Raw genomic sequence first — 25,826 nt, 5'->3', positions numbered from 1 at the left:
TTCCTGATTTTCTTGTTCTGCATATAGTTTGGTGTTTTGTTGAACACATTCTGCTCCAATGAGTTTGCACAAATATCTCTCTAATGTACATAACACACATAAGCAAACATTCACTACACCGCCCTGTTTTCCTGGCTTTATCCCAGGGGTTGCGTATTGTGAGAGTAGGTGCCAACTGTGCCATAGGGACTAAGTGAGAGAAACCTGATAATAGACTGGAGATTATCAGAACTGCTCCTTTTTGCCAACACAAACACACTCACACACTCGTAGACACATCTCTGGCTCTGTCCCATCTCCCCTCATCTACCCCTTTGCCCGGGGCAGCTGCCAACACTCCCAGTCCCCCTCGGCCCAACGCCAGTGCCCACTACCAGCATCATCCAGGCCAAAACCAGAGCCTGTTCCCAGTTCAGCGGGGTGGCAGCGAGCAAATGGTCTAAATAAAGATCAAGTGGCAGAAAGCCGAAATCATGATTTGAATAGTTGCTGGAAAAGCGGCCTAACCACTCTGAAATTCATCAGGTGTGAATGAAATTAAAGGATTAGGAAAATAAATCCTCATTCATGTCAAATATGCTTTTATGAGTTTTGCTTACTCCCTCTCTGAGTCATAACTCAAAATGACATTATACACATTTGTTTAGATATAGATGATATAACTATCTCTGTTCATTGCAAATTAACTTAGGAATCAATTAAGAAATTAATAAAAAAATATGATATTTTTAAGTGTTCTTCAGTGTCATTGTAATCCTCTAATATTTGTCTGTACATCCATGTCTGCACTGCAAACAGGAACCACTAATAGCTAATTAAGCTGACTTTTAATAGTGCCAATTTTCTGAAATGTAAACAAATATTTTGCAGCATTATACTTCCTGTTTATATTCCCCTGAGCCCCCAAACTTAGGGGAATTGTATTTTCAACACTTGGAGCTTTAATATCCCATAAATAGAAGTAAGACAAAGAATAATAAGAGTGACAGAATTTATTAATATTAACATAAAACTTATGCCTCATATGGGGGTACAGTTTCATCTGAGGGGTGGCTGCATCCAAACCTGTTTTGTTTCAGTTTGATTAAAAATGAATGTACTGATTCACTGCTAATTATTCACACATCTGACAAGAAAAGAAGAAAAATTATCACAGTCCTAGCAGGTGTGATTTAAAAAAACAAAAACAAAACAGTAGCTTATACAGTACAACAACAACACCTCTAAAGAAACAAAAAAAAAATCTGTGAACCTAACAGATTGCGATAACACACTCCTCAAGAAGGCATTGCATGGAGAAAAATAAGTAAATTGATTTGTAAGGGATAGAAATAATCAGAGAAAATTAAGTGAAAGGTAAAGTTGGTGTGCTGTGTGTGTTGTTAGCGTGTTGACCTGAATAGTAATAATGTTCTGTTTTGTGCATTTGCCTCACAGCTCCAGAAGTAGTCAACTATGAACCTTTGGGCTTGGAGGCAGACATGTGGTGAGTAAATAAAAACTCTATCTGTCCATCACTGAGCATGATCTTCCATATGCTGTTTGTGTTTGTTCTTATTTCTGAAAGCAGCTGCTGTTAAATAAATGCTTTGCATGATGCTCTGCTGTCAAGCTGTTTTGAGACGAGATGAATTGTTTGGTGTTAAAAATCTCTCTCCTTTCTCTGCCTCTCCTCAGGAGTGTCGGTGTGATAACCTACATCCTGTAAGTATCTGACATGCCACCTGTGTTGATGGATAATTATGTGAAATGTAAAACATTTATGTAGGAAACATGCGTCAACGCAGGGTTTTTACAACAGCCTCTATCACGTTTGTGTTCGCATTTATTTGCAACCCCCAGGGCGTCTTCACTCACTGACATGACAGAATGTTTGTCGGGGTTACTGGCTGCTCTTTGACCTCTCTGTCGTTAAACCAGCTGAAGTGTATGCTGCTTGTCGTGAATAATGAAGCAGCCTGCAGCAGGGACTGTCGAGCATATTTAAACAGCATTTTCAGTGCATTTGAACATGTATTTGTTTCAGCAGTTGCGTGAATGTTGTGGGTTTCGTTTCATTTCATGAGGTCCTGTTTTGCTGATTAGACTGAAATTAACTTCCTATTAAATATCCAAAATCTGTGAGTCAATATTGACTGCATTACAGAGCATAGTTACGGAGTTATTTGAACAATAGTATGTTGTTTTTCTTCCTCTTGAGACCAGCGTTAAAAAGTGCATTTACAAGTACTATACTTAATTACAATTTTGATAATCTTGTACTGAATTTAATTATTCTCATTTAGTGCTACTATAGACTTCTACTCCACTACATTTCAGAGGGAAATAGTGCACTTTTACTTTACTCTACTTATTTATTTTAAAGTAGAGATGCACTGATTGCAATTTCCTGAACTGAAAATTAATTTCATGTTGTAAGCTATTTTATTATGTGACCTGTTGGTGAAAAGTGAATTTAAGTTTCGCCTGATTTACGCAGTGTAAACAAGTATCTTGGACTAAGTTCAGACAAGGGAGCCTCTGTTTGTTATTTTGCATTTATAATCCTCGACTAAAATGTTTTACTTTCGACCGGCACAACAGATCTATCTAACAACACATCATGTCCATGACCATCACCTTGGGTAACGTCCCTGTCTCTCCTCCGCTCTGTGTCTGTGTGGACCCGCGTTGAAACATACACACACCCACAGAGACAGGCAGACTAGCCAGTCGCCGGTCATGTCCGGTCATGCCTAAAACCAGCCAAATCCGATCCCTGGCTGGTCGATAGGTGCATCTCTTATATAAAGCCTTTGCTACATTGCAGATTCATCAATACAAAATATGAAGATCAAATACATTATGATGTATCGTTATTGATTAAACTACTCAACAAAAGATGTTCATAATTGGCCATTTTTCTTCTTTATCAAGCTTTTCACACTTAAAAGTTGTTACATTTCCCACTGCAGCAGTTTACAGTATAGTTTTCTTCTTGCACTGTTAATGGCTGAGAATGTGCTTCTTGTAATTAAATGGCAGAAAATGTAAATGTTTTATTAAAAAGCTAGAAAAATGAGCTCTAAAAAGGCAATGATTTGGCTGCCTTAAGATAGATTAGCTAGTTGACTCTGGACTCTGGACTCCAAGGTCTTGTAAGTCTTCTTTGTTTTTGTCGGCATGTAATGAAGGCGATGTGACCTCAGAACAGAAGCTCTGATAAGATGTTCCCTCTTTGAATCACAATCTATAGATACAACTCACTGTAACCTGCGACAGCCAGATTACCTCAGAGGCTGTTATAAAACTATACAAATGTGGTGTTAAAAAGTTTCACCTGTATGGCATATTTACTTATAATACAGTTAACCAATTGATATATAAAAGAACCAAATTCATCTTCTAAAGCCAAGGGCTTTCATTGAACCAGCGAGTGTTCTTCAAGCAGCCGTATGCAGACATGTCAGCACAGTTTAATTCAACAGCGAGAGAAAAGTTCATGCCCTTGGCGACCCACAGCTTAACTGTTTTTGTGCTCTTGATGATGCTGTCCTCCTCTCTTTATACCCAGCTGAGCTCCCACACACCTTTATCCTTCAGATAGACACCTACACAAGGCCAAACAGAAAAATTGTGCACAAAACTGCACATTAGGTGCATTTGCCCACACAAACGTGGAGAGCTCTCATCAAAACACAGTGAGGTAAATAAAGGGAAACTCAAGGTAAATGTCAACACAAATGTTATCTAATTTTTACATAATAAGGAGCTACAAACATTACACTCTTAATTTTAGAAGAGTAATACAATGATGCATTATTTTGTCTCTACATTTCATGAACATATATGTATGCACACATACACCCTGTACACATGCACACACAGTCTTCGTTCATGCTGTCCACCCACACAGCTGTCACAGCTCTGCATGGCAAGGTAGAAAATAGATTGTTCGCTGCCTATTATCACAGCCGAGCAAAAGTGAGGTGCACTCACTGCTCATCTCCTATCGCAAAAGAGAAAAACAACATGAGGGGGGGAATAATTGGCTGTGAATAATTGAATAAACGATTTCGGCTGATTTTCGGGAGCATCTCCAAACTCTTAATGGGAGTGTTCTGCATGAGTGATGACCTGATTGTTACACTGTGATAAGAGCTGCACAAATAACTCCATTAGGAAACTCCAAGTAGTTGCAAAAGATGCTGCTGTACTGTTTCCGTATTTAAGTATTTCAAAGACTTCGCGTGTCTGAGATAATGTAACCTGAAATCATTAGGGCAAATGTGGTGAATCAGCGAGCTGTGGTGTGACATTCTGCTCTGCTGGAGCCTTAATTTGGGTTGTAGATTTTAAGAAGGCCGTGATTCAGCATTAAATTGTGCATACTGCCTCTTTAAGTCTCATTTGGGAAGCATTTTGGAATAAAGTGGATAAAATGTTGCCCCAGAATCCTGACTTAACACTTTCCTGCTGGTTTTACTGCCTGGCTTGGTACTTGTTTTGTTGCGAGCAGCTGCACCTTACACAGTCGATAAATTCATACATTTCCACTCAACTTGAGCTTGACCCGCACCACCTCCATGTCTGTCCCAGCTGGCATGTTAATTAGCGGCTGGTGTTGACGAGCTGGAGAGGTTTCAGCGGAAAAGTGAAGGCTAGGAACAGCCTCAGCGTGCGTGACCGCTCAGCCATGTGTATGTGTGTCTTGGGTTGTCTATTAAGACGTGTTTTTGTCTCATGCTGCTGTGCACATTATTTCCTTGATTAATCTGCTTGTTTTTATGTGTGCATTCAATTAAGAGGTGTGAAGGTGCGTTAGAATTCCTGCACTCCACTCAAACCCCTCGCACATTCAGTGGATCTGAGAGCCATCCAGGTGGCTTTCCTGTGATGGTGTTTGACTAGCACACCAAATACTTCAGTTTGATAGCAAGGCTTGACTAATGAGTCACCATTAGTTGCTACACGGCTCTGTAATCACATTCCCCGCATCAGCAAGTAGTAAGGTCTCAGTTTCAGTTTGAGGGCCAAAGCTAATCAGTGCCGGGTGAGTTAGTGTTTGAACTGAAATCCAGTGTCTTCCCTTTTCCCTTTGATTACAAGAACCACTGGGACAAGTTAGCTGATGAGAGAGTTTCAGTGTTGTTAAAGTAGATTAGATTGAAGGTTTGGAAGTTGTTGCTTAAAGCATAAATGTGGAGCTTAACATGCAGTCAAAGAGAAATTCATGAAATTCAAATGATTTTGGTGAATTCTTTGATGATTATATAGTCAAACCAAGTGTGTGACTGTATTGTCTTCCTCACCTCTTTTCTAATCAACAGTCAGTGTGTACACCTCTAACCTTATTGTTAACCTCTGTCCTATCATCCAGTCTGAGTGGTGCCTCTCCCTTCCTGGGTGACAACAAGCAGGAGACTCTGGCTAACGTGTCGGCCGTGGACTACACGTTTGACGAGGAGTTCTTCAGCAACACCAGCGTCCTAGCCAAAGACTTCATAGCAAGGCTGCTTGTCAAAGACCCAAAGTACGTATGATCCCGCTTCCTGATATTTGAGACAGGGATGTAACCTGTAATCCTTGTCACTATAGGAAACAACAACAGCAATTAAGTTAAATGACAGGGCTCACCTTCCTATGTTCATGTTTATCAGTACATCTGTAAAAAGAGTGTCAATGGGGGTGTTCACATTGATAAGACAGCAGCTGTTTGCTGGATAGAATTCAAATGTAATGTAGCAAAATTGATAAAATGTTTCATCATATCCCCATCGTCGTATAGCCCAAGACTTTACGTGTCTGAAGTAATATAGTAATATAATATACCTAATCGTATCCCCATCGGCATATAAAATCTATAGTAATTTACTATAAAAGACATGATTCTAAATATTTTCTCTTGTATTCGTCACAATTTTTAAAAGTCTAAAACGCTGACAAGAAAATTGAATGGGCCCACTGCAGTCATTATAATCAAACTCCTTTGTCACTAGAGAGGATATGGTAACTAAAACTTTGAACGTCTCTTAATTATTATAGTGTTGCTCTAGCAACAAGTGAATGGCTGCAGCTACACTTTAATGACAGTTCATGCCATCAAAACTTTTATTCTTTCTTCTGTTTCTTTAGAACAATGGAGCGAGACTGAGGGGGTTGAATAATTATAGGTGTGGAGATGATTACATTTAGACAGGATAAAGTGAGAAAAGGCACGAGCTGCTATAAATTGACAGTGGGCGAAAGAGGAGACTGACATTACAAACTTGAAGTAATGGGGCTTTTAGAAATCCCAGAGTGAGTGCATCAAGATGGAACGGCTTTTAATTGATCTACATAGTGAGCAGGCATGGATCCACTCGGCTGGCAGGAAGATTAATGAAGACTCCCTTAAAGGAGACATACATAACTGTTTAATAATGCTCACCATGACACTGCAGTGCACCAGCATAGTCACTGTGAATGTCAATCTGTAATCGTCCATTTTCTCACACTATCAACCCTCTGTCAGAAGATTGAAGGTTTGTTTATTTTAACTGTGTGTGTGAGCACGTAGTGGCCTCAGTTAGAAACAGGGATGTGGTACTGACGGGAGGAAGTCATGTGTACTGGACCGTAACAGTTTCCCTAAAGGTCGTGTTGGCTTGTTGAAAACAATGCCTTGTTGTTTTCATAGTGAGTTTACAGCAGGTGTGATTCAGGATGTGGCAGTGAGGGACTAAAGGAAGTTACATCTGTACTCTCAACCACACCAGTTCCCTTAAAGAATGGTTTGACTTTTATTGAATGTCAGATGGAAATGATAAATTATTGAAATCAGAGCAGTAGACTGTTAATTCTGTTAAATTAATACAATCTGTACGAGTCCTGACTTTACGTCTTAAAAAGCATCTTCTCTAACTACGTTTCCTACTCGTTAAAATATTGTTTTGTTTCCATGGATGTTCCTAAGTTAGTCTCAGAGCCATATTTGAGGTGTTGTTTAGGAGAAGTACGAAGAGTTTCAAAGAGGAAATGATGTGTTTTAGATCAACAAAGAAGGAAGAGAGGATGAGTTAGGAACACATAAAGCAAATTACCCATACTATTCACAAGGATGCAACCGACTAATAAAATCAACAGTCTAAAACACAAAGATTATCAGTTAACAGTGCTGAAAAACTGATAAAGGCAGAAAACATGGAGGAAAAAGTGAATTTATTGGTCAGTATTGCTTGAAAAATGACCTAAATGAATAATCCACTCCCAAAACAATTGCCATTTAATTTTCTGTCATCAACCACATCATTATTTGACCAGTCCTTTTATCTTTATATTCTATAGATTTTCCTCATAACACTGTCAAAATGAAAATTTAAAAACCTTGTACGCTGTGTTGTTGTTTACACAATTCAGGATCCATTCTAAGTCATAGGTCTGTGAGTTTAATGGCTTAGCAGGCACTTAAACACTTTAACATATGTTGAGGTAGGTTTAAGTTGTTTTTTTTTAAAGTTTTTTTTTCTCTACTATCTCTTGTGTCGACCCAGCGGCCTGATTATAACAGATAAGGGGGCTGCACACCACAGTCAGTTACTGGTGTGTTTGAGTCACACTACTATAATTCTTGATGCTTATAAGGCTTAAGGTGGATAATCATAATTTTATACCATGGTGGAATATTAGTATCTCACAACTGTATTATGATTACGTCCTTACAACTAAATGGGAGTGACACTGTCTTCAATCCATCTGCACACAGCTGTGTTTGCTGTCTGTGTTAATGTAATCCCTCGTTCAATTTATCCACGGCTTTTATGGACTGTTAACAGCAATCAGTGTATCTGACTCACAGTCAGGAAGACAGTTGCCTTTATCAATGAGCTCTCACATCTAGATGTGCAGATATAATGCACATAGCAGTGCTTGTGGTGTCTCTTACAACCACTGGTGCACATAAGAAGAACAATAATTTTAAAGAGAAAGAAATTTGCTCTCATCCATGCGTGGGTTGTGGCATATAAAATCCAACCCCAGTTAGTTTTCAACACATAATGATTGTGTGTCAAGACACCTTGAGGAACGCAAGATGCTTCCTGGTGTATTTTTATAATCTACAAACCCATATTTATTAAAAGCTTTATTTATTTTTCACCACCCACTTGAGTGCCTGGAAGTGGATTTTTAAGCCACACATCACCCATGGATGAGGGCATATTTTCTTCTCTTTGAAATTGAAATAATTGACATTAATTTATAATACGGTTAAAGGTGAAGTCTGCTCATATCTCTGTGTTGCTTTGAGCATTAAAATGCTGCATCACACTAGAAAGCACTGAATAAGCCTGTTAGCCACCAACTCTGGAAATGCTAAATACTGAACCTAAAAATACTCAATTTTTCTCTTTAATCTTTATACATTTTCTCTCCACAGAAAGAGAATGACGATTCAGGACAGCCTCCAGCACCCCTGGATCAAGGTTTGACTCTTTTGCTAACAGACTTTATATAAAACATTTCCTGTAAAATTTCAAATGTTCCCTTTTGATTTTGTGGCAGTAGCTGGTATTTGACATGGTTTGGGTTTATAAACTAAATGTTGGCAAGCCTCAGCTAATTGATTTTGTACTTAATTTATCTTTGCCAAAAATAATCTTTATTTAAAAAATAAATAAATAAATAAGATTTCTTTATCGGTACATGTGTTGTGTTTGTAAAATTAGCCAAAAGACACTCAACAAGCACTGAGCAGAAAGGAGTCAGCCGTCAACATGGAAAAGTTCAAGAAGTTTGCAGCCCGAAGAAAATGGAAAGTAAGTGCCTTTCTTTGATACTGTCTCTATAATCAAAATTCAAGCCACGGGAAGGACAAATTAGTGCACATTTCCTACTAAGCTTACCCAGTAACTCATCACATCCCCTAAACACTGCACGTTGATAGCTTCTTGCCAAAAAATCCTCCTCAGACGTCGGCACAAGTGCTGCAGGCTCACCATAACCATCAGATTTACTGCCAGTGCTGCTTTAGTGGTCGTCTCCTTGTCTGTTTTGGTTCGTCACGGCTGACCCAGCACTGCTCCCAGCCTGCAAGAAATGCAGTGATTGTTTGTCTGTGGTGGTTTGGCGGTGCTGTCATGCCGTGTCTGTGTCATCTGCTCAGGCTGCCACTAAGAGTTTGGCACACTGGCAGCTTCTGGCTTTTCAGTAGCCTTGATTTCACTAGAGGTTTATTTATTTCCACATATAAAACTGACGAGGGATGTACGGTAAATACAGTTTGTGAGATTATGAAATATTTCTATGTATTTTTAAAACAATTGAGAGAAAATAGAAAACAGCTATAATCAAGTCAGATTCTGTTGATTGAAGTCCAAAAGAGCAAGAAAATGTAGAGATATTTTGTAATAAAATTTGTGAGCCTAATTGCCCTTTTTGTGTTTAAATCGGTATATTTTTAACCCTTGCACAGTCCCATACTGAAGTCTTCACTTTTTGAACTTGTCAACATAATGTGTTTCAAGGCAATTTCATTTTTATATGTATTTGTGTTTTCATTTTTGTTTCCTTTTGCATCTCAACTTGCATTTTACCAACGCAGAGTAGAAAAAAAGTCTAGAATCAACTCAGCATTAAGGACAGTGGGTTATCAGGGAATGAATTTCAATGCGTAAAATAAGTGACATGTATTTAAATAGAGCAGAAAACTGCTTTATGTCTACACCTTCCTGCCTGTTCATGATCCCCTTAACACGACTTGTCATTAACTTGTTCTAGTTCGACTCATTCATGAACCGCCATTCTTCTCTTTTCCAGCAATCCGTCCGACTTATCTCCTTATGCAACCGTCTGTCCCGCTCCTTCCTGTCCAGAAGCAACATTAGTGTGGCACGCAGTGATGACACGTTGGTAAGTCCTGGAGATTTGCTTCTGTGTTGTGTTTAGACTGATGGACAAAAATGTCTGAACAAGTGCAAAAAGACGTTAAAGCACAGGACAGCCAAGATCTTGATCCAGATTAATTTAGTTGATTGGGTTTGCAGCTATTAACACCATCAAGGCTTTAAATTGCACTTGAGTAAAACGTCAACGATCCACAAGGGAACCATTGCTTTTGTCTCAGCAGTCCTATCCAGTCTTTAATACAAGCCAACTAAACCCTATTGACAGGAGACTGGCATCTTAATGAGTTTCCGATTGCTTTTATTCAAGTGCATTTTAGTATTAGGACCCCAAGCTCTTAGTTACAGCTCTGGTATTTCTATCTCGACAATCTCTCTGAGAATCTTGAGCTCCTACATGTAATTGATCTTTCCTCATTTCCCCCAAGTGCCACAGGTCAGATGTTTGTAGAATTGTCGGAATTTCAGTGTGTGTAACCTCAACACCAGGTTGAGCTGACAGGAATGTGCCTCCAGAGAAGGAAACTGTTGAAAACACAAGTCTGCTCGTATGAATTTGCTCCCAATTAGTGATACATAAGTAAGCCTTTATGTTATTTGTGTCTATTGATATCGACAAGCCTGTGAGATGTAAACACTGCACCCTCAGTGAGAGAGGCTTAATCATTTACAAAGAACTGCAAGCAGGCCAAGGCCAGGTCTGTTTCCTCATCAAAGGATTACACAGCGACTTCCTTGTGTCACAGGTGAGCTGGCAGGTAGAGCTACACATGTTGAGGATGCTGTGGCCCCTGCAGTCCACAAGCAGAACTGCAGCAGCTGACGTTCACAGTACAAGCTTTCTAATAGATCTTTATTGGCTGCGCAGTTCCATGGTTAAGTGCTTTACTTTAAGACTCAGAGGTGGGCTTTAGTGCAGCCACCCCTCTGTAAAATTTCAACTAAGAAGTTGTTTGTGTTCTGTGTCAGAGGCTCTCTGTGAGGGAGGAGGTAAGTCGGTCAAAGGGGTGTGAGAGGTGAGAAAGGATTAGCAGTAAGGCTGAAACTAATGATTATTTTCATGACTGATTTAATCTGTTAATCATTTTTGATTAATTGTTTAGTCTTTAAAATGTGCCAAAATAGAATTATGAAGTTGGAGGAGACCCTGGTTGCAGAAGTAATTTTCATCGCTGTAAATTCCCATTTCAAAGTTTTCTTTTCCTGAGAAGCTCAATTTTACTCACATAAGAACACAGGAGTTACTGGGATACTTTAATCATGCTATAGTTTTATGTTATGGCCATCAATTTTAATATTTTAACTTTGTTTTTAAGAAACCATGTGTTTTCTGTCTCTAAATACTTGTATTGGAGTGGATTAGTGGATTAACTAATTCAGGCTGAATTAAAGGCAAAATAGGAAAGGAGTTGAAACTATTTGTGTTTGATAAATCATGCAATCAGTTCTGACACTTGCTGGTTGATATAATTGTGTCAGTCGACCACTCATTTAATCAGCTAATCTTGCTACACATGTTAATTGTAAGGGGAAACTCAGAGAGAAACACAGATAGCTATGGCTTAAGATGTCCCAATAAAATAAATTTTTTTTGGAGAGTCAGCTTGCCAAGGTAATGAGTACAGCACATAACATTGGTGGAACTAAAAAAAAAAAAAGTGTATTTTACATTCTGTGACATGAATCACAATTTTTTAGGAGGTAAAAATCAAAATACAACTGTGTTGAAAGTAAATCCCCAGCAGGCGTTTTGCTGCTCGTGTTGGTGTAGTCATGGCTTCCCCAGCAGGGAGGTTATGTTGAGGAATGTAGCTGGAGTGTCACGCTTGGCCGAACAAACGCCACATCAGCCTGGCCTCCCTCTCTCCCCTCGCCTCCTCACCTCCCTGCCTCTCTCCTCATCCTCATCTCTTTGTGCACTAGAGCATTGCAGGCAGCTGATTTCTGTGCCGTGCAGCTGAAGGTTATTGGGTCACATGTCACAGACAGAAAAGAAAAAAGTCTTGATATATTCTAACTCAACTCCAGATGCAAAAGAAAAGTCTGTTTGTTTCTGTGTGTGTTCATGCGTGAGAGAAAGATGAAAGAGAGACTTAGGGGGGCATGTGACAGAAGGAATTCACAGGATTAATGTTCACAAGATCAGATCATCCTGTGAACAGCAGAGGAGTAACTGTCATTCCCACCCTTTTAGGATGAGGAAGACTCTTTTGTGATGAAGGCCATCATCCACGCCATAAACGACGACAACGTCCCCGGTCTGCAGCACCTGCTCGGTTCCTTGAACAGTTATGACGTCAACCAGCCCAACAAGGTGACCAACACAGACATTGTACTGCACATAAAACTCAAGTTCTTTTAAACATATTTTTATATAAAATTGTATTACTTTAAAAGTGTGACATGTCTCTGATTCCATTTTTCTAATAAATCCAAACCTCCACGGCCATGTCTATAAAAGTATGCAGTGCAGTCCACTTTCCCACATACACAGAGACTGGGCCAGTGTCATCACTGAGGCAGATTGGTCAGGAGTCTTTGTCTGGGTGTCCACATGCTGTAGCCTGGAGCAAGTATGACTGCCTCTTTTAGAGACTGAATGAAAGCTCCCGATCACAAGATTGAGAAATGGATTTAGTGAATCTTGTGACTGTATGTTTGGTGCTTCATTGTAAAATATTTCACAACAGGAAAACAGTGTTTTGGTCTTTCCAGAGATCTGTTGCATGTATTGTTTTTTGTGCATGGATGAATTTTGAGATTCAGTTGAAGAGGTGTTTGTTCTTCTGCCGATGTGTTTTGATTTTGTTTGATCAGTTTTATTTAAAGCTGCAACTAGTGCACCACACACAAGGTCCTCCCTGTCCAAAGTCAAAACTAACAGAACAAAACAAAAGAAAACTCCAAACAGATATTAACATATTTAAACATGCTCTCAATTATACTCAAAAATTGTCTCCCAATCTCAAATTTTCACCTGAGCTGGTTCCGACTTCACAACTTTAGCAACACATTTAGTGAAGAAGCCATTTCGTTTATACACTGTATGAAAATAGACTTTTGGCAATGACCATTTTAAGCAGAAGAAATTTCTGAGCAGCCACAAAGAAACAATTAGTCATTTACACCTATGTCCATGTATCTAATGACAAAAAAAAGACAAACATTGAAGACAGAAATAGATGTTTAATGTGGAGGACAGGGCTAAATAGGGAGAGATCATAAATCTTTGTTTTCATAAACAGGAATGTTAAAGATATGCACTGACAAGTTCAAGAATGGCAGTTTCCATGTATTTAGTCTTTTATCTATAGGACAAAGAAAAGAAACGAAGCAGAGCTTAAAAAGGGTCCACAGATGCATATATTGTATGACAAAATGAGATAAGGAGTGCAGACGAGAAACAAATAGTCTCTCTTTTTTTTCATATGACAACCTGATGCTTGGGTTCATATCCAGGCTTGACAACTACCTCATCTTCATTCTGCTTGCTGTTTCAATGGAGAAGTGATGCAGTTTGTTTGTTGACAGCTGATGGGCGATGGGGGGACGTGATGTTATTAAACTCAGTGAAGTGTTGACGAAAAGAGGAGAGACTAGCACTAGAACTACATTTTACGACAGATTTTGTTCAGTTTTTAAAGAGTCTAACATTCTGGTAATGCCCGACTTTGTTCTCTGTATAAGCTCAGCTGGTTCAGAAAAGGTCATCTTGCTATTTTCTGCCATCCTCTTTCCTTCTTTGCTGTTAACTCAGCTTGTATTTCCATCACAATGCAGACGTTTTAAGGCAGTTAAGAACTCAACGCCATCTAAAACCTGAGATACCATCCAGCTTTATTTCTTATTTCAGCTTGAAATTTTAAGAACTTATGAGAAAAATATGAGCCTACTCCTCCATGTTCTTCATGTGTCATTAATTGCTGTCAGATTGAGGCTCACAGCTCCATCTTTAGCGCAAATTAAAGAGACATAGACACATCATGGACACTGAAAACTGAAAATTGCAATGTGTGTACTTTGCAGCACGGGACTCCTCCCCTCCTGATTGCAGCCGGCTGTGGCAACATTCAGATCATTGAGGTGCTGATGAGAAAGGGTGCGGAGATCCAGACCCATGACAAGGTAAAGACTCTGTATGGTATAATCAATGTGGTGCTGACAGCCAGCTGTGGAGTTTAACAGACGAGAAGCAGTACAGGCGCCGGAGCTGCAGTAATGATGGCAGAAGAATGTGACAGACTGTCATTTGGATTATGACGGGTGCTATCTACACTATAAATAAATGTAGCCATGAACTCATTGCACTCGTCTGTGCTGCACAAGGACCTGAAGAGAATAGTGATGCTATACTGATATGTTTTAGATAGATTGATAGATTTGATCTGTACATGCAGGACAGCTTCAATATATAAAGAAAAAGAACTTACAAAAGAAACTTTTTTGCACACTGCTGGCCACTGAGCAGCAGCACTGGGGCAGTTGGGGATAAGTGCCTTGCTAAATGACACCTTAGTGATAATAATGGAGTGCTGCCTTTCACTTTCCCCACCCAGATTTGTCCTACCGGTCCTGGAATTTGAACTGGCAACCCTACAGTCACAAAATTGCTTCCCTCACCTTTAGGCAGCTAGAGCCCTTACTTACTTTCCTGCTCCATTTTATGGTTTTGGCTTAAGAACATGAATTAAAAAATTGGGGCTGTTAAATAATTCAGTATTATGGGCAATCAGAATGTCAGTGGAATCGTATTGTAATTATATGAATATATAGTGTAATTCATTATTCCAGTTTGATTTATAATTAAACTAGAATGGCACTCATATGCATAGCTCTGCCAAGGCCCAACAGTCCCCTTTACGCTCTTCAAATTGTATTCAGTCCTTTATACGCCTACACTACGTACAAACTGGTAGCACTGCAAGTCAGCATTTGTTAAACTAACTAATCTCACACCTGTTGTACATCTGGAATTGTTTGGTGTATTGTAAATCATCACAGAGCAGTCAGGATAACAACCAACAGTGTGTTAAATTACTGGCACAATGTCAGCAGATTTTAAGCAAATCCTGTTTTAAACTGTTAGGATTAGCTGACATTCAACAACAACAGGTTGGCTCTTGCAGTTCTGTCTATCAGGAATAGCTTAACAGGCAGGATGCTAGCACATCCTCAAATAGCTCCAAGTTCTTTGTCAGAAATATTCTGTGCAGTATTTAGAAGGATGTGTTCATATCATCTGGCTGCAGGCACAGTCCCAGAGAGCATGATTTTGTAGTAAAGGTCAGGGATAAATCCTGGAATTTTCTTCTCTTGAACCGTCAGAGTGGAGCCAACGCTATCTACTACTCAGCGAGACACGGCCACGTGGAGACCCTGAAATTCCTCCATGAAAAGAAATGCCCTCTGGATGTCCAAGATAAGGTGAAACAAGTGCCTCTTTTCCTCTCTCTGCATGTGTCTCATACAAACATACACAAACACACTCATGTACACAAACACACACATACGTACTACTACTCACCACACTCGGTTATCTCTCAGCAATTATTCCAACAATCCTACCCCCCCTACCCATCGAACCTCTTGAGAAGCATTGCTTTGATTCTCCAAAATGCCACACACGCACACAAACACACACACACACACACACACACACACACACAGACACACACACGCAGACACACAGACACAAATTCACACGTTCACACTCGCCACAGTGAGCCACCTGGGGAGAAAACCAGTTACTCTGACATTTTATCAGCTTATTTGCTGTTGCTATAGAAACAGGTCTTGCTGAGGAAGATTGTGCGTGTGTGTGTGTGTATGTGTTTGTGTTTGATGCTGGTGTAGCCTCGATCACAGAGCTTGCTTGGGCAGACGAAATCCCCAAAGCATTTACCAATCTCCTCCATCACCTTACCCACTGGTGTTGCCCTCTTCTGTCAGTCCTACTGCACCAGACCGGAGCTAATCTGCACTCCAGGCACTTTTCCTGATTATTATCTAGTTCCTGTCCAAAGATCATTAAAGTTTCATCTCACTTTATTACACTATAACCCTGAAATCACAAGCCAAGGTGTCTGTGTGCAACCAAGTAATTGTCTTATGAGAAAGGGGAAGCCATAAGACCTTTTCAGCACCTTTTTAACAAGGTGAATCTTTTCCATCTTCTGTGTTTTTATGTAATTGCCCTAATTAAATAGACCTGTGAAGTTTTTTTCCTACAGCATAAATCTCTTAGAGGCTATTTTTAAGTTCACTTTCCCACCTACAAGCGAACCTGGCATCTCGGGTGCCATTTCACATAAGCAGCTTCTCAGCTAACGAGCTTCAGCTCTGACCGGCAGCCATAAAGTTAAAGCTGATGGATCGATTTGTGACAAGTCAGATGTCTGCACATATACGGGACAGTAAAATCTGAATGCATTGTTTAAGTGGAAGCGTCGGAAAGTTGCTGACTCAGCATGACTACACAGGAAAACGGGTTTCACTTGCCGTATACCTCAACGCATTAAAAATGTTAGGGATTTTCCTATCATAGGATGTCTTTGCTAAAATTATTTCCCTACATGAAAGTATGTGATAAACTCAGTTGATCTTTGTTATCTCATCCAGTCTGGGGAGACAGCTCTTCATGTGGCGGCTCGTTACGGCAACGTGGATGTTGTGAGCTACCTGTGCAGCATCAGGGCCAACCCAGACCTGGCCGACAGGGTAAGCACATATGCATGCAGCAAAATGTCCCTGGTGTTTTTCGAGAGACCTTTCTTCAACCAAATGTTAAAAAAAAATTTGCCTTCCACAACTCCATCTACAGGAGCAGGAGACCCCACTGCATTGCGCTGCGTGGCACGGATACTCTCCAGTAGCACGAGCACTCTGCCAGGCAGGCTGCCATGTGGACGCAAAGAACCGCGAGGGAGAGAGTCCACTGCTGACGGCATCTGCTCGGGGCTTTGTGGACATCGTGGAGTGCCTGGTGGAGCACAGAGCTGATCTAGAAGCAACTGACAAGGTGATCAGCCCCGAACACTTCAGCTCAGCACAGCTCCTAATGGAAGATTTATTTTGGCATAACATAACTTTTGTCTGAGTCTTAACATTTCAGTACAACATAGCGATTTATTTACAAAGTTTTATTCTTGAGTTTTGCATAAGAAAGAAACATGAGTTGACAGTTGAGCAGTTTATTCATGGATATCTTTCTTCCTGTTGGTTTTTCCATTTGTTTGTTCCCAAAGAACCCACAACATAGATGGAAAGATAACTATATTCAATTCTCATAGGATAAGCTAGTGGAAACTGGGGAGTTCTGGTGGTCACAGGTTTAATATACTGACCATGTGATTGCAGTGTCCCAAATTTTTGTTGCATGTCATTCCTCCTCTCTTTATACCCTCATTTCCTGTGTGTGTGTGTGTGTCTCTCTCTCTCTCTCTCTGTCACACATGTCTGCTATCTAATAAAGGCAGACAGTGCACCCAGAAAAATACACATATGTATTTTAAAAAATGACAAAAAATGTGTACAGTTTGACCCACTGATTAAAGGCCAATCACTAGTGATGCACCTTAAAGAAGACCGATGAAAAAGATGATACATATGATGAAAACCTCAAGGCATCGTTCAGCTCTCAGGACATCACAGACTGATTGAATACCTACATTTCTGCATTGCTGTTACCCTGCTGTTACCTTGCTGTTACCTTGCTGTTACCCTGCTGTTAGCTGGCTGCTAGTTTGAACTTGAACAGACACACAATATGACACTTGAGGATTTACACTGCGTGTCTCTCCAGGACGGCCACACAGCCCTCCACCTGGCCGTGCGGAGGTGTCAGGTGGAAGTGGTACGCTGCCTCCTCAGACACCACTGCCACCTGGATCAGCAGGATCGCCATGGTAACACACCGCTCCACATTGCCTGCAAAGACGGAAACCTGCCTGTTGTCACGGCGATCTGTAACGCCAAGGCCAGCCTCGACCTCCCGAACAAGGTGAGGACAACCACTCCCCACCACACCACATGCTCTTTTAGAGTAAAAGCAGCAGTCTGGCTTCCAAAAACTGGCCTCATATCAGGCTGAAATATTAGCAGCAGTTAAAGCTGAAATTTACCACTCAAATGTAGTGGTAAAGATGGCTAAAGTAAACCTCAAACCACATTTTTATGAAGCAAAGCTTGCTTGTGGGGAATAATTTGGGGTTTAGAGTCTTGCTCAAGGACATGTGGGCATGTGGGCAGGAGGAATCAGGGATCAAATCATCAACCCTATTACTTAATGCTTATCCAGACCATCCTCGGTTGTTCTTGTGTGCTTCTGGTTCAAACATAATATGCCATGATCTAAATTGGATGAACTGATCCTTATTTTTCCTGTTGTGTAAACTAGTAAATATTTGACTGAGGTGATGATCTTCGTAACATTACGAATGAATTACAACTATCAAGTCAAAGTGCATGTTTATGTGTATGTGTTATTGGCATATTCAAATCCAGATTTTAACTGTAATGACACCAATAACATTTCTATTTTGTGTCCTTGTTTTAAAATATTCCTGTTTTACCCTATGAGTAATTTTGACATCTTACATAACCTCCAAAGACAGTGATTGTTGTACAGCTGCCAGCCGCACACTAGCAGCGTTATGTGATCACCTCCTGGATGAGTCAGCTCAAAAATTGTTGAGATTTTCTAAGTATGTGGGCACCCCTGTCCATTTCACACTACTATTCCTGGTTTATGCTCGGCCCCTTCCAATCAAGGGGAATGTTAAGGTTGCAATAATTTAGAAAGCAAGTGTGTGAGACATTAGTGTCTCACTAATGCTCTTTTGTTTTTTAAATGCGTATGGAAGTGAGAGTGTTTTAGCTGCATATTAATGGTTTAGAAATTAACTGTTTTTAACAGACGCACATGACTTCAGTGCTCAGGTGTCCACATACTTATGGCCATGCAGTGTTGCTGTTCTATCCACACTACACAGAGGTTTATCACAGGCCAAACAGAGGGATAAATAAACACAGAAAGCAAATACATTATAGGGATTAAAGGGATTTCTGTGAGTATAAATACAGGCACCCTGCGGATTTTTGCTGTGTGAGCCAAACTAATGGGCTCATAAATCTGCCATTTAGTGTATTGCTTGTAATAATATTGCATGAAGGCCTGCCTATTGTAGTAATAGTTGACGTTCAGAACTCATTTAGCATTACTTTTGATTTATTGTGAGCATTTTCTGGCCCTAAAATGGTCTTGGTTCTGAAAATTTCTGGAAAAAGAAGCTTTTATTTTATTTGAGTGAACTGGTCCTTTAAGGGGGATATATTTGACTGAAGATCCTATCTTGCTTTGCTTCTCTGCCAGGCACGACTTCCCACATGCCTTTGGTGATTTCACATTCTATTTCGACACCATCCATTTTAATATATTCTGCGATGGGATTGCTTTTCCCAGACACTGGCAGCCCCCCTCTTTTTCACATTCAGAAACATTTTTTTTTCCCACAGTTGTTCAGGGAAGTGAGGTGCATCAGGAGCAGACAGCACTGCCAGATGTGGTGTTTTATTCATTATTTTCAGTTTCTGCATTTTCTAAGAGCTTATCTAAGACAGCATACCACACATAGCTGAGTCTGTGCATGTATTTGTCTACCCTGTCAGCTTTAGACACTGGGGAGACAAATGAGAGGGGTGGAATTGAAAATGTCTCATGTTCTGTATACAGTAGGATAGAACAGGATGATTGCTTCCTTTTTTTCAAGTTGTGACAAACAAGAATTGATTGAAATGCTGCTATTCAGTATGTATTTGTAGCAGGTATTGATATTTTCCCAAGCTTCTCTTTTATCTTCCGGCAGAGAAATCTGTTTCAGTATGTTTAAGGAGAAGAATTTCCACAGGATTTCCACTTTGCTATGTATTTTTCTTAACCCCATTGAATCACCTTCTACCAGTCAGTAAGAGGCATCCGGACCAGGCATTCGCTTGCTATGCTAACAGTAGTCAGCCAAACAGCTAAAGCTCAACCATGTGAGTGTTGAGTTAAGCTGCAATGTTGCAAGAACAAACAACAGAAATTATGGACTTTAGGAGACAAAACAGAAAAAATATTTGGGACTGAAAAATACACACATGTATCTGCATAGCTGCAACGATTTGTGTAACATAATATCGTCACCTCCCTTTAACCTATCGTCAGTGATGATTCACATTTGTGCAAACTGCGAAACGTGAACATATCTGTGTATCAAGACAAACAACATGTGCACACTCAATGTTCAGTGCCAGATACAAGCCCCAAATTATACAGCTCATATCCATATGGCCATGTCTTTGAGGATCCTTGGCACACATCTCTGCTGACATGGGCAGATGACTAAATTCCTGACACGCTGACCCTCACAGTCATGTGGAAGCAGACAGTGTAACTTGGGCTTTCGTGTCCGTATACACATGTACACCCCTCCCTTGTGGTAGACAATGACACTCTTCTCTCAGGAATGCCTCATCTTGCAGGATTATTTAGATCCACTTGTCATACAAATTTAAACTTCTAAAACAAAATGTTCTGCTGAGTGACGCCTCTGTTAAATCCAGATTTTCTAGTTTATTGTATATTAGACTGCAGATTTCAAGACCATAGAACATTTGAAATCTTTTGTATTACATTTCTTGAGGTCAAGATTCATTATGTCCCATACATAAAGGTATATGGGTAGTTTTATTATCACATGTCACCTTGTGTTGACTGAAAACTCATCTTTGATATTTTTCTGTGTTTATCCAGTATGGCAGAACTCCGCTCCACCTGGCTGCTAACAACGGGAGCCTTGAGGTGGTCCGTCATCTCTGCCTGCATGGAGCAAACATTGATGCCGTCACCAACGTAAGTCACACCCAGCTTTCTTCTTTTCACTGTTTTCCTTCAGTCTTCAGTCGCAGCAGCCTCACATATATGTCACAATGCAGTATAGCGAGAGTATATCTCAGGCACTGCAGGCAATGCAACAAAAATGTCACCATTTCAGTAAATTTGAGTCGAGCATTTTGGCATTTTGATTAATAATACTGTTTTATATATGGACACTGCTGCTCTCAGTAGAGCTGAATACATCAGTATGTAGGGAGCATTTACCACAATGACAGACTGTACTGTATCTTCTGAGGGATGTTACAATAGCTCAGTGAAACAGATGGCATATGTCACATATGAGCTCATGTAGTAGACTTCTCTGTCTCTATTTGTTTAAAATGGCTTATTTGTTCATGAGTTGTTAATATTCAGCTTGAGCTGCAGAGAAAGTCAGTGCTCACCTCTTACACGCGTTTCCTCATAAAAGTAGAAAAGCTGATGGCAGGTTTTTCACCCAAACTGGATTTAATCTGTAAAATTCATTATTTATAGCGCTGCCCTCTTTATACTCTGCTGCACTGCCTTTTTTCTACAATCTCTTCCTCTGTGGGCTTAAAGCTTAAAAATCTTAACTTTTTATTATTGAAATGAATTAAACCTGTTGAACCCTGATACTTGCCTTTAATTTTTATTAAAGTAGCTCCAAAGTTTTGACAAAAGTTTTTCCTCACAGGTCATTAGCAGCTTTTATACTGTATACTGTCCGTCTCTGCTGGTTTGAACACTTTTTTCAAGGTCTATATCATTTGTATACTGGCAATGTTCAAACCCAAGGGCTCCAAAAGTTTTAGGGCTTTGTTGGCTTGTTCATTGTTCATTTATGTGTAATTTAGTCAAGAATATTTGGTATCTTTTAAAACTTTGGCATCTCCACTGGGAGTGAAAATGAACTAATATGTCTGACTTCCGGGTTAAAAATTACAGTAATGATTTATTATACAGGTCTGTTATTTCCTGATTATTTTCTAATAATTTCTTATGAAGTTACCTGGAAAAATATATAAATAACATAGTACTTATTATAGGTTAAACAAGACAAAGTTCTGATACAGTTATTCGAGTTTAATTTATTCAACAGAGCTTGTTCATTTTTTTTTTGAACTACTTGTCTGAGTAAATATAAATGTATTGTTAATGTTATTTTTGTTAACTTTCATCTTTAGCTCCAGTGACTTTTATGCTTAATTTAGCAGTTTTACATGTCCTGCTGAGCAGACTTATAGCATTACATTTGAATGAATTTATCAGAGGTGTTGAGGTCTTTGCCCCCCTATAATTAGTACCAAATTACATAGTTATTTCCAATAAATGACTTGACAGTAAGTATGGATCTTTACCAAAATTACTTTTCAGGACACAATTATTCAGAGGATGTGATGATTTTGAATTCAGTACATCTACTGTACTCATTAGTATGTGTCTCCAAATTAACTCAAAATTAACTTAAACAAAGAAACTCAGGCACACTATTGTACAATGAAGTAGTGAATGAGTTGTCAGTCATGCAAAACAAGTTAATTATTGTGCAGAAAAGAGACTCATACATTTCATGACTTCATTGAGTTGTTTCTGCAGTGTGTGAACAGCAGGTAAGGTGTTCGGAGCTCCGACAGCCGCAGGCTGAGAGCTTATCAAACTGCTCAGGATCAAATAGCGAGCACGTTGTTGCTGTACGTGTTGTATCCTCATTCACACATTTTATCTGGATGGTAGGGTTTAACCTCTGAGATACTGTAGGTGGGAGTTCATGTCCAATGATTTTTAGATTCTGTACATAAAACACTTTTTGTCCCTCAACCATGATCTCCCCCTACTGTGATGGGATTAGATATACTCATTGACAACAAAAAAAGATCAGGATTGTCGAATAACCACACATTAAGTGTCAGAATCTGCATCAGGAGATGAAAAACAGTTGTGTCTTTATTTGCTTTCTTGACAGAATTTTTTTTTTTATGTTGAATTTGGATAATCAGATGTGAGAAGGCTTGTAACTGACGTTTTTTAAGAGGCTACACCAGGGGATATGCCACACTGAGGTTTCTTTTTCTCTCTCTCTGCATTCTCTAGCTGTTAATATTGTATGACAGCTGATGTGCTATGCATGTTTAATCTGGAAAGCACATACTGACATGTATAATTCATTGTCCAGTGGCCCGTGGTCAGTGGTTTGTTGTTGAGCAGCTGGGGAGGGATACAGGAAGCTCAAGACTCGATTTCTATGATTTTTATCTTTTTTAACTTGTCTTTGGAGAGTAAAATAATGCATTTATCACTTAGTAGGGTCAGCTACATGGAACAATTCACATTTGACAGTTTGAGTTTGAATAACATTTTCAGCCTCTGTTGTGTGTCCTCATTCCCCTCTACAGTTTCCTCTGTTGCACAGCCTCGTCAGCACAAACACTTTTCGACAAACCAAACAGATTTTAATCTGGAAAAAAAAAATAAAAAATACTAAAGAGGATTTAATATTCTAGTTTTGTGGCAAAGATAATACCTGCCGATCATACCCTCTGTTAGTTACCAAGGAGCAATAGTAACATTCATGACGCCCTGCCATCTAAAAAAATGAGTCCCATGAATTTTCTCTCCACTAAGTGGTCAGTTTTTGGTTCGTGCTGCACTTCATTTACATTCACATTTCTGATATTTAGCTAATCCAAGCAAGTTAAAGGTCAGTGTTCTCATGTGCACTTATAATATTATGTGACCTTATCAGAGAGGCATTATAGAGAAAAAAAAAACTCAAAGCAAGAAGAGAATAGAGCTGGAAAATGTTCTGATAAAGCTTTGGATTAAAACGGTGAGTAATCTTTATTCTTGATAAAACAATCAGTGATCAGTGTGTTCTCATAACAAACCCTATTGAACATCCTTTGCTGTAATGGTGTGTAGAAGTAGGAGGTGCTCTGTGGGCGTTTCACGCTGTTGATGCAGTTTTTTCCCCGTGGAGCAGCAGCCAGAGCCGGACAGTGACAGATGGCTGTGTGAAAGTGAGAGAGACGAAATTTGTCGGGACTGTGACGCTTTTGTGTCAGTGTGTTCAAGGGAAAATAAAGAGCGTAACGAATCAGGGCAGTTCTGGAGCTTGACAGAGAGAAAGAATGAGTGCACATACTGTATGTAGTGTGTGTGTGTGTGTGTGTGTGTGTTGTCGTTAATCTACTGGAATCAACTCAGTGTAGTGCTCTAAGGGTAACTCACTAATCTTTTATCTGTTTTTTTATTTTGTTTTCTGTTAACAGGTGTTGGGGAGTATTGCATATGAGAAAAAAAAAGTTCTGTAAAGATTTTTGTAGCACCAGATTGTCTGATAAGGTGACTCAAGTGATTCTGAGTCAGTTTGGGTTTAGTCTGAATACTACAAAGACAGAAAGAAGAATTCTGGGGTGTAGATACGTAAGTTTACCAGACCTCTGTATCCTACTCCTCATCTCTGCTTGAGGCTAGATGCTCGATTAGCCGCTACTAACATGACACACCTGAATCTCCGACTGAATTGTCTGTGGTTAGGTTGCATTGTGGGTAACATAGGCCCCAAATTTAGAAGGATGTGTGGAATAGAAACAACAGTATCGGTGGTTCTGTGCTAAATTGGCGTACTACATCTGAAAGAATCACTGTGAGGTTGTTAGAGGTTAGTTAAGTAATTTTACTTGTAGATTAGTGTTTTAATTAAAACCTGCACACTGTCCTTGCAGAGGATGCTACCCAGGTAGCTCAGGAAACAATGTTTCTCACAAAAGTGGCTGAAAATGGATTACTGAACAGAACAGCCAACCTCAGCTGTTCTCGTGTCTCACTTTTCTGGATGTTTCGTTGGTCTTATGGTAAAATAAGTGATCGGGATATTCCCTCGTGATTTGACGAAGATGCTTGATTCTCACATTATGATACACAGTTCACACACAACAACCTGCTTGAACCATAGTATTTTCAAAACTGTGTTTGGTTCGGTCTCAAAAAATCTGTTTGGATGATGAACAAGAGCGCATACCTCCGCCAAGGCCCAACAGTCCACTTTAATTCAATCGAGCTTAATCGAGTATAAAATAAAACATACTTAATCTGCTAGATCTTGATTTTTATTTGGATCCACATTAATTTGTACTCACTCATAGATACCAGCCACCTATATATGCCAGACCCATGTGTTATTCACTGAGAAGTTAACAAAAATGTTGAAAAAAACGCCCTATCTTGCAATTAAAAAAGAAATTGGGATATAAGTCCTGGAGTAGTTTTTGTGTAATTCTATTAACAAACCAACAAACAAACAAAAAAAATGGAAACAGACAAAAACGGAATTAACAAATACCATACATTACAAAACAGTGAGACATTTCCAATTTTTTATGACAGTATGTTGTGCTTATATACTCGAAATCCAAAATAATCAGTGCTGCTTTTTTCTTCTTTCTGCTGGAGCAAACACAATACAAATAAAAAGATGGACAGTAGGTTGAGGACAGAAGCTGTGTTGCACACTAATTGATGTGCAGTAGTAGAAGAGCCTTTTTCTAAAAATGACAGGACTCAAAATCCATGAGAAGTTATGCTTCTTACATGAAATGTCAACAAAATAACAAAAATAAAGGAAATAAACGAAGTGTGAGGGATTATCTGTTTCTGCAAGACTGCTCATGCATATACTTATCCCTTTGTCTTTCTCTTTTTTTCTTCTCTCTCAGGATGGGAAGACAGCGGAGGATTTGGCTTATGCTGATCAACATGAACTCATCGTTGCGTTGTTGGGCAGGCTTAAAAAGGTAAAAAGTGACATGCACAAACCTGAGCCGATCAGTCAGTGTGACGAGTTAAACCAGTGATTTCTTCATCACGTCGCTGTTTAGACCTAATGAAGGGGAAACTCTGCGTGATGGAAAACCAGGTTTCAAAAACAATCCTCACACTTTCAGGTCTATTTCAGTGCAGAGGTGTGGAGAGAGACGTCTCCAACGGGAAGGTGTTAGATTTTATCACCCCCCCATCCCTTTGGCATTTTTAGACTGTGTGGAAGCACTTAACACAACACATACAGTTAG

General features: G+C 39.6%; 1 protein-coding gene across 1 annotated transcript in view; it reads left to right on the top strand.

Moving 5' to 3' along the window:
* The window catches only part of dapk1 (death-associated protein kinase 1), a 75,522-nt gene that overhangs the window by 38,569 nt on the left and 11,127 nt on the right, over nucleotides 1-25,826 (top strand). Inside the window, exons 6-19 of the mRNA XM_073466753.1 lie at nucleotides 1,438-1,486; nucleotides 1,678-1,704; nucleotides 5,360-5,512; nucleotides 8,396-8,441; nucleotides 8,685-8,774; nucleotides 9,775-9,867; nucleotides 12,055-12,174; nucleotides 13,887-13,985; nucleotides 15,186-15,284; nucleotides 16,479-16,577; nucleotides 16,681-16,878; nucleotides 17,662-17,859; nucleotides 20,653-20,751; nucleotides 25,473-25,550. Of these exons, the coding sequence (XP_073322854.1) occupies nucleotides 1,438-1,486; nucleotides 1,678-1,704; nucleotides 5,360-5,512; nucleotides 8,396-8,441; nucleotides 8,685-8,774; nucleotides 9,775-9,867; nucleotides 12,055-12,174; nucleotides 13,887-13,985; nucleotides 15,186-15,284; nucleotides 16,479-16,577; nucleotides 16,681-16,878; nucleotides 17,662-17,859; nucleotides 20,653-20,751; nucleotides 25,473-25,550 (1,448 nt within the window). The remainder of the gene's footprint in view (nucleotides 1-1,437; nucleotides 1,487-1,677; nucleotides 1,705-5,359; nucleotides 5,513-8,395; nucleotides 8,442-8,684; nucleotides 8,775-9,774; nucleotides 9,868-12,054; nucleotides 12,175-13,886; nucleotides 13,986-15,185; nucleotides 15,285-16,478; nucleotides 16,578-16,680; nucleotides 16,879-17,661; nucleotides 17,860-20,652; nucleotides 20,752-25,472; nucleotides 25,551-25,826) is intronic.

The sequence above is a fragment of the Pagrus major genome, chromosome 5 (genome assembly GCF_040436345.1).
Source record: "Pagrus major chromosome 5, Pma_NU_1.0".
NCBI classification, from domain to species: Eukaryota; Metazoa; Chordata; class Actinopteri; order Spariformes; family Sparidae; genus Pagrus; species Pagrus major.
Note: the sequence above shows the minus strand (reverse complement) of the source record. Positions and strands in the feature narration are given on the sequence as shown.